Genomic DNA, 8865 nt, shown 5'->3' on the forward strand with positions numbered 1-8865 from the left:
AGGCCTGGGGGGACGGGGGACTGGGGGGCAGGAACGGGACAGAGCCGTGTGTGGCCGGCGGCACCAGCCTTCCAGGGAACTGAGCTGAAGCCCAGGGGTCCTGGGTCTCCACACCGGCCTCCCTGCCCCTGCTCCCTGGGCTGTGTCCCGAGCGCTGGCCTCTGGGGCCTGCGGAGAGCGGACCGCGTGCCCAGCGCTGTCCACACTCCCTCTGCCCCCGCCTGTCACGGCGCAGCCCCTCCTGCGCTGCCTCACCTTCCGCCAGCCCTCAAGACCCACGCCCTCTCCGTCCTTCATGGAGCCTCTGCTGACCGCCTGCCCTGACCCCACCTCTGAGGTCCCCCCACGGAGCCCCCTTCTTCTGCAGGGAAAGCCCCTCCGTGCCTGGGGCCGGGTCCTCTGTGCACTCGCACTGCGCCTCCCAAGCCCCATCGGGGTCCGCAAAGAGCAGGGACCAGACATGGCCCCGGTGACGCGGAGGAGCAGGCGGCTGGACGGGCCTGCCCGGTACTGCATCCGACTGCACACTTGACAGCTTCCTGAGCGCAGGCGGGGCGGCCCACGTGCTGGGGGCCCCGGCCACGTGCTGGGAGCACTCAGGCAGGCGGGGCCGGCCCACACATAGGGAGCACTGGCCCACGTGCTGGGAGCACTGAGGCCAGGAACCGGCGAGGTCAGGAACTCGAGAGGAACATCAGCAACCGGCCTCTTGCCAAACTGAGCAACTTGAACTTGCTTCCTTGACCACAGGGGCTCAGGGGACGCAGAGGAAAGCCTGTGGCCCGTCCAAAGGGGCAGTGTGCCCACACTCATGAGTGAGGTCTCTCTGTAGGGGTGCCAGGGTGGGGACACACACGTGCACACATCCACACACGCACGTGCTCACAGCCCCGTCCGCAGGGCACTGTGAGGAGGCACAGTGGGAGGATTTGTGTCCCTAAAAGTCCCAGTGCTGGGACTGTCCTCGGAGGTGGGCTCTCAGGCGCCACCCTCATTCATGATGGAGTCAGTGCCCTTATAAAAGGGCCCCAGAGAGCTCCCCCTCCCCCCCTGCGTGTGGAAGGCGCGCAGGTGCCGTCTGTGACCCGGGGAGCACCACCCACTGAACGGTCTCGTGGCTCGGTCGTGGACTTCCTGCCTCCAGAGCGGTGAGAGAGGAGCGTGTAACGTAACCCCCCGCCCCGCCCCGGGATGGTAAGACACAGCCTGGATGGTAAGACCTGAAGGAGAAAAATCGTTCCTCTGGATTCGGAGCCACACAGCAGCCTCTATGCCGCCTGAATTCACATAACCTGGGTGGTTTAAAAAAAACTCAGGCTGAAAACTTGCTTCAATTCTAACAGCTCCAAAGACTGTTAGAGCCCTGGGTGCCTGTCAGGAATGAACGAAAATCCTTTCTGGAAGACACCATGTCCACTCCAGGTTTCAAAGAACTTTCACAGAGTTCCAAGAAAAACAAGCAGCTTTTGGTTTAAAAAATTTTTCTAAATCACTAAAGACACAAAGAAACAGCACTATGATCAAGAGCAATAGAATTGGACCTTAAAGAACTTGGACGTCAGAACATCAGAGAGAGCATAGAACATGACTATTTAATTTGCACCAGCAAGTAAACGAGGAGCTTGAACATGTGAGTTAAGAGTGAGATATCTGGAAAAGAATCAACCAGAATTCTTAAAGATGCAACACGATATTTGGAATTTAAGCAAAGCAGGCAAGCGTCACAGAAATTGGACACCAAAGACAAACTTGCGGAGCAGGGAGGTATATCTGAAGAACTTATCTCGAATGTGAACCAGGGTGACACAGAGGAAGCAGACGCGAAGGCGCAGACGCGGGCAGAGGCACCGAGTGGGGGGAGGGAGAAAGCGTGGACGCAGGCAGGGCTGAGAGGGAAGGGCTGCCTCCCAAAATCAGCGGAAGACACAGAACCCTGGCGAGTCCGAGGCAGGATAAACAAAAACAAATCTGCGCGCTGGCCGCAAAGTCAAAGCAGGGTCTTCGAGCCACCGGGGGAGAGGGCAGGTGGCCTGTGCGAGGAGCCCGCCGGGGTCAGGGGCACGGGGGGGCTGAGCGCTGGGCAGCCACGGAGGCCGGAGACAGAGAAGGGTCTTCACGGTACTGAGAGAAAACACCTGCCAACCAGTGAGCCTTCCTTCCAAGGACGAGGGGGAAATAAAGACCCCCGAGAAGCCAGCGCCCAACCGAACTTGAGACCCATCATCCAGGGCCCTTGTTTCCACCCAGCGGCACAAGCCTGGCCGCGGGAGGAGGGGGGATGCCTCAAACACGCCCCTGCCATTACCTCCCCCCGCCCCCCGATGACGGACGTGGCCCTCTGAGTGACACCCCCTCTGTCACACCTTGGGCGGCCTGCCTGGTGTCTCCCCTTCCCGCAGCAGGAGGGCCCAGCCGGCCTCCGATGGGAAGAGCAGCCACAGAGGGCGGGGCGCAGGGGCCGAGCCCGCCACCTGCCCCGGGTGGGGGCGCAGGGGCCGCCGGGCTTGCTGAGGGATGTCTGTGCAGGGTCAGCCCGAGGCCCAGGCCGCAGGGACCCCCTCGGCCTCTGCTTTCCCTGGAGGAGGCCGTTCTCCAGGCAGCGTCTGGGAGGAACCCGTCAGTGGCGCCGGCAGAGGACGGTGGGAAGGCTGCGGGGACACGTGCACCCCTGCAGGGAGGGCCCCCGCTGCAGAGGCTGCCTTGCCCCCCCGGCCGCGCCCCTGTCCGGGGCCCGGGGCCAGGGACGCGTCAGAGCACGAGCGCCTCTTCACTCAGTGCTCACCTGCCTCGCGGTGGGGACACCCGTGCGTCTCCAGCATCGGCCCCGCTCGCACGGCGCCCTGACTCCCGAGGGACTTAGGGGCTCAGAAAACTGTGATGGGGCAAGGCCTCGGGGGCCCTGCTGGCCCTGGCCGGGGGCTGCGGCGACGGGCGGCCCCACCTCTGCAGTCAGGACGTGGCAAGTCGGGCCGTGGAGAGCACCCTGTCTCTCGAGATTGGGGCAGGGCGACTCTGCTCTCCTCAGGGAAGGGCCTCCCTGCGCTCGCCTCCCCACCGCGGCCAGCCGGGCGCCCAGCTCCGTGTGGCCGGAGGTCAGAGGCCGTGCCCCGGGGGGAGACCACAGCCAGGGCCCGCCCACCCTGTCCCACTGCCTGCCCCTGCCTCCAGGCAGAAGCAGGGAGGGCACCTGTCGGTCTGCCCGGCGCCGCGCCTCCGCCGGCTGCGGGGTCCCCCCGGGGTGGAGCACGCTGTCTGCCGTCCTGGCCAGCTCCGCCGCCAGCGTGTCGTGGGCCTTCTTCATGTGGCCCAGCTGTTCCCGCAGAAGCGCATTCACCTGGGACAGTCCCGTGCTCCTGGATGGGCAGACACCACCGTGGCTCGGCCATGGGCGGGGGCTTCTCGGAAAGGCTCCCCGAGACCCGGCGGCCCCGCTCGGGCGCGAAGGCCTCAGCCGCTCCCAGGCTGCGCTGACGGCCTGCCACGGCCCCCGATGGCTCCCCGCGCTGGGGCCATTTCCGAGTTCCACGCCGGCCCCGGCTCCCGGCCACGCCACGGAGCTCTCCCGGCCACGCCCTCAGCCTTGGCCGGCTCCATCCCGGGTGCAGGGGGGGCCCTCAAGCTGCTCAGAGGGGCAGCGCTGGGAGCTGAGGGGACAGCCTGGGAGGAAGGGGCAGGGCAGCGCAGAGGGGGAGTCAGGCACGCCCCCCATCTGTGAAGGCTGCAGCGCCCCTGTTACCGTGGGGGCCTTTCTCCACCGACCAGCCCCCCAGAGCCAGCCCTCCCAGCCAGGCTCGGGCCACAGCAGAGACCTTCTCTGCCCCTCTCTGCAGCTCAGGCATCACCTCCTCTTGGGCTCTTAGCCCCCTCCTCCCCTCCCGCTGTTTCTGAAAAACTGGTTTGCAAAATGCTTCCCAGCACTTTCCTTCTTTTTCCAGAGCCCCAAGCAACGGGAAGCGCTGCGCAAACTTCCTGACCTCCCCCAGGTCTGGACCGGCAGCTGTGCTGGGGATCGGGCTTGGGGCTCAGACCTGTCCTTGCCTTCCAGGGGTGCTGTCCTGGAGCCAGGGGGCTGAGGGTACCCCTGGGGGTGCCAGGCCATGACCCATGCTTGCTGACAGTGAACGGACGAGCCCCTGACTGTGAAGCCAGAGTGGCCTGGAGCCAAAGCGGCCTGGGAGTCGGGGCCAGAGTGTGAAGAAGGGTGTGGTCGAGGGCAGCACCACAGGGGCCCCAGGACTGGCTGTGCCAGCCACGGGCCGCAGTCAGCTCGGGGGACCTGGCCGGCGGCCGGGGCCTGGAGGAGGTGACGTGGGACAGCAGGGCTGGGGGACCCGCGCCCCACACCCTGCCCACCCTGCTCTGTCTGCTCCACCCCTGCGGCCAGCACCTACAGGCAGACTTGACTTGGAGCCACTCTGGGAAGAGGGGCCGGCAGCCCCAAGGCACAGTGGGGTCAGCTGCCTCTGGGGGAGCCGGCCGAGGTCCCTGTGGCCCTGACTGCCGCGTGCATCCAGCTCACCTCTGCTCAGCGGCCTCCAAGCGGCCCAGGGCCTCCTCCAGGTCTATGCTGTGCTCCAGCTCCGACCTCCGCAGCCGGGCCTCCGTGCGCTCCAGACGGGCCTGCAGCTGGAGGGGGATGGTGCCCACCTCGCCGCCGGGCAGGCAGCGGCGGCACCGGCCCCCCCGGGTGGGACAGAGGCCCCCCTCAGGCCCCAGCAGGGACGGGGGGCCGGTGTGGCCGGGCCTACTGACGCTCAGGCCCCTCCTCACAGTAGGTCAGATGGGCGGCCGCTCGCGCCCTGACCGCGTGCCCAGCGCCTGTGGTTGGCTGAGGAGGAGCCTCAGGGCCTGGTTCGTAAAGGGCAGGTGGGATGACTGGATGGCAGAGCGGGCCTGGGGTCACCCCCTAAGGGACAGTGAGTGTGGGGCCCCCCCTCCAGCCGTGCCCACCGCCTGTGCTGGGATCTGCTCCCGGTTCCTCCACGGCGAGTGGCCTGGTGGGGAGGGGAGTCGTCCAGGCTGCGCCTGCCCAGAACCTGCACCCGTCCCGGCTCCCTGCCGGGGCCTGAGCACACGGGAGCCCTGGAGCCCCAAGGGGGAAAGGGGTGCTGGGGGCGTCCCCACATGTGCTGACCCAGAGCACACCGGGAGCGTCCGGGCAGGCGGGCTGCTGGGGGCTGAGATCCGGGAAGAGCAGAGAGCCGGGGGGCCCCCAGCAGGATGGGGGGGTGGGGGTGGGGCTCAGAGAGCCCAGTGGAGCCAGGAGGCCGGGGCAGGGGCTGGGGTGCCAGCTGGAATGGAGGTGCCCACCAAGCAGTCACACTGGCCACCCTGACTCCCGCCCCACCCCCTCATCTGCTTGGGGGTAACGGGGGGGGCTGCCCCCGCTGGTGCCCACCCAAGGGGAGGCTGAGGCGCCGGTGGGAGCCTGGCGCGTGTGCTGAGCCGCGGGGCCTGGGAGTCCGGCTCTGACTCAGGAGCTTACTAATCCGTCCGCAGGGTTTCTGGCTTCTATTCCCACCGCCGGTTCCCAACATCTCCCCACCCTGTGCTAGGAAGGGCCCCCACCCCCAGCACTGGGCCGAGGCCACAGGCCGCCGGGGAGGCCAGGCGAGCTCACTGATGTGCCCTTGGCCCTGACGGGGGTGAGGAGGCCCCGAGTGGTCCTGCCCGAGGGCCTCACTAGGGATGGGGGCAGCAGTGGGGGGGTCAGCTGGGGGCTGGGGACGCATCTATTTCTCGCAGCCCCCCATACCCTCGAGGACATGAGGCCAGCCTGGGGCCCTTGGGCAGTTGCCACGGGTCACTGGTCATGCTGGAGAGAGGGCTGGACCCTGGTTAGGTCTCGGCTCCAACACTGGCAGCAAGGCCCTGGGCAGCTCTGGCCTGCTCTGAGCCTCGGTTTGCACATCTGGAAAGTGGGGTCATCTATCCCGCCATGTAGGGCAAGGAGGACTCTGAGGATGGCAGGGGTGGGGCTGAGCCAGGCGAGCCAGGGGCCCTGAGCACCCCACCCAGCCTCCCCAGCCCGGCCCTGCCTCAGGGGCCATCAGGCTTGGGGTGGCCGACACCGGACAGAGGGTCTGGCCTGGCAAGTTTCTTCACCTTTCCGCCGCGGTTTCCCCATCTACTCAACAGGAGGCCCTCCCCACCTCCACACTCTATAACCAAGTGGCCTCTTGCGCTGAAGGCATTGTGGATGCCCAGGGGACCAAGGACGGAGGACCCGGGGGTCACAGCTGTCCTCTGAGGTCTGTGCTGGCCTCGGCTTTCAGGAAAAGGCAGAGGTGGGGGGCCGGGCCAGTTCTCTAGAAGCCCTGTCTGGGGGTGGGGCCAGCTCCTCAGCAGACCCCGAAGGGGAGGCGCTGGGGCTGAGGGCTCAGGACTGACCAGCTGCCCCCACAAAGCTCCCGGGTGGTCAGTGTCCTAAGCTGGGCTGTGACATCTGGGGGAGACTTTCGGGGACAGGCAGGCCTGGACCCCCTTCCTGTTCTCACCCTCCCGCCTCCAGCCTGTCTTCCCACCTGCCGTTTGTGCCTGGGGCTGATGAACTCTCCTTCTGGCCTGAGACCCGGCAGTGGTCCCACCGAGCTGACACTCACCCGCTCACTGACCGCGTGGTACCTGCCGGCCAGCTCGCCCTGCTCTGCGTCCGCCTGGGCCAGCAGGCCCTCCAGCCGGGTCAGCTCCTCCTGCAGAAGCTCGTTCTCCTCCTGCACCCCTGCGGACGCTGCCGGCGGCGCCCGCAGCCCTGCGCAGGTGCAGCGCCAGGGTCAGCCCCGGGAGCCAGACCGGGTCCCCCACTTCCCCAGCCACGGCGCCCTGTCCCCACGGTGGGGCTGCGGGTCGGCCACTGGGCGCTCACTGCTGGCCGGCCCCCACCTTCCAGGAGGGGTCCCAGTTCTGACCCGGGGGACCCGGTGTGGGGGACGTGGACTTCATGCTCGAGGCCTCCCTCCCTGTCCGGTGGGCAGGCGTGCTGCCGACCCCCTACCTCTTACGTCTTTGACCCCAGTACAGCCCCGAACCGACTAAAGCGAGGGTGTGGGCAAGGCCCGCAGGCGGGTCTCCCATCCCCCGATGGGGGGTGACGGGTTCTCATCCGCGTAGGAAGTTGCTGTTCTAAGCGCACAGTGGCGTTTCTTTTTCCTCAACACTCACCCGGGGGGCTCCTGGCTCCCGTGGGAGCCGGACAGACCCCTGCTGTGGACAGGGGTCCTGGGACCCGCGCGCCACGGAGTCGCCAGCACTAGCGAGGGCCACGTGGCCTGACCAGTTGGGTGGCCTTGGCGCGGGGACCCTGGAGCCAGTTCCTCCACTGCAAAGCGCTGGCCCAAGGGGGCCCTAGGCTGGGTGAGCACAGGAGGGGGGCAGGGGGGCCTCAGCATCTGTGCTTCCTGAGGGTCAGCTTTCAGGACTTTCACTCATCTAATGAAGAACAAATATGGATGGAATCCAGAGTGGTGGTCACGAACATGTCACAAACACAAATGCTGCACGGGACAGTCCTTGCGGGCTAGCCGTAAGCACACCGTGGGGATGGACACACGGCCCCGTGGCTGACCCCGTGGGAGGCCGTGGCCTGTGTCCCATCACACTGAAAGATGATGGCATCTGGGTACACTGAGCTAGACTCCAGCTGAGGGCTCTGTGGCTCCCCCGATGCCCACCCCCACCCCCATCGTCACCCCTGCCGCCTCCGGTCACCTCGGTGTGGTTCATCCCTCAGGCTGCCAGCCACAATCTCGCGGATTCGGGCAGGCACGGGGGTGGGCCAAGCCGGCCAGCCTTCCCCACGCACAGTCAGCGTCCGGTCCTCTCTGCTGGCCATGGGACTCAAGACGGTGTCCTCCAGCCTCTGCAAAACAGCCATCTGGGGACACCTGGGGCTGGCAGTTTCCTGGACAGCTGCCAACTACCCCCTAGGAGCCCAGGGGAGTTAGTGGGTGCTCCAGCAGGAGTCCCCCAGGGCGGCAGCAAAGTGGCCCGGAGAGGCCTGGGCGAGGCTCGCATCCAGAGCACACGCCCTGGTGTCTCTACCTGTAGGCGGGGTGGCACTTCCCTGCCCTGGCAGTGCCCTGGGCACCGGTGACCAGGACAGCGCCTAGCCTCGGCGGTCACTGTGTGCTGCCCTCCGGCCCTGCTCCACCTCCGGGAGGGCTGGGCTGGGTGTTCCCAGTGGACCTCTGCAGGGTGCCAGGAGGCAGGTGCCCTTGCTCTGGCCCACAGGATGCAACGTGCCGCCGGCCTGGCCCACAGTCTCCACCTTCACCGCCCGGTTGCGGGGAGGGATTAGTGACTGCTAAGGACCTGGGACCACCCATCCCCCTCCCTCCGGGACGTGGCCAGCTGCCTGGGGCTTCACCCTGTCCACCAGGAAGGGGACCAGTGGGCCCTGGGAGAGGGCAGGGTGGGAGCCGAGCAGTGGGCTGTGGGAGGCAGTGAGGACGGCCCTCCCTCCCGGCCAGGCCGGAGCCGCGAGCGCCGTGGGAGAGGTCTGACCAGGCCTGGAAGTGGGCAGGAAATCCCGGGGTCCTGGGGCCCCGCGGCTGGTGCTGAGGTCCAGGCTCCGAGCCGGCACGCTGCCTTGGCCCTGGGGACTCTGCGTCGTGGGGGGGGCGGAGCTGGGGGAGGGCCTGGGGGTGCCCTCTAGACCGCAGGCCCAGATAGGGCCCTTCTTGTCACGTCTAATTGTGGCACCGGCCATGGGAAGGGTGTTCAGGGGCCTGCAAATCAGCACTTCACTGTGGATGTGAGAAGCCTTGATGTGACAAGGTCACCGGACGCTTCCCAGGGGTCCTGGAGACAGATGTCTGCTCCCCACGACTCTCCAGGGCTGCCAGCCAGGTTCCCCTACACCCCCCC

General features: G+C 67.1%; 1 protein-coding gene across 1 annotated transcript in view; it reads right to left on the bottom strand.

The window, feature by feature from the left end:
• The window catches only part of CROCC2 (ciliary rootlet coiled-coil, rootletin family member 2), a 56694-nt gene extending 48821 nt beyond the window's left edge, over positions 1–7873 (bottom strand). Inside the window, exons 1-5 of the mRNA XM_077758291.1 lie at positions 7714–7873; positions 6603–6760; positions 4520–4626; positions 3188–3353; positions 326–652 (exon numbers count right to left, since the gene is read on the bottom strand). Coding sequence (XP_077614417.1) covers positions 326–652; positions 3188–3353; positions 4520–4626; positions 6603–6760; positions 7714–7873 — 918 coding nt within the window. The remainder of the gene's footprint in view (positions 1–325; positions 653–3187; positions 3354–4519; positions 4627–6602; positions 6761–7713) is intronic.
• Between the last annotated feature and the right edge of the window lie 992 nt (positions 7874–8865).

This window comes from Crocuta crocuta, unplaced genomic scaffold (assembly GCF_008692635.1).
Source record: "Crocuta crocuta isolate KB4526 unplaced genomic scaffold, BGI_CrCroc_1.0 scaffold290, whole genome shotgun sequence".
NCBI classification, from domain to species: domain Eukaryota; kingdom Metazoa; phylum Chordata; class Mammalia; order Carnivora; family Hyaenidae; genus Crocuta; species Crocuta crocuta.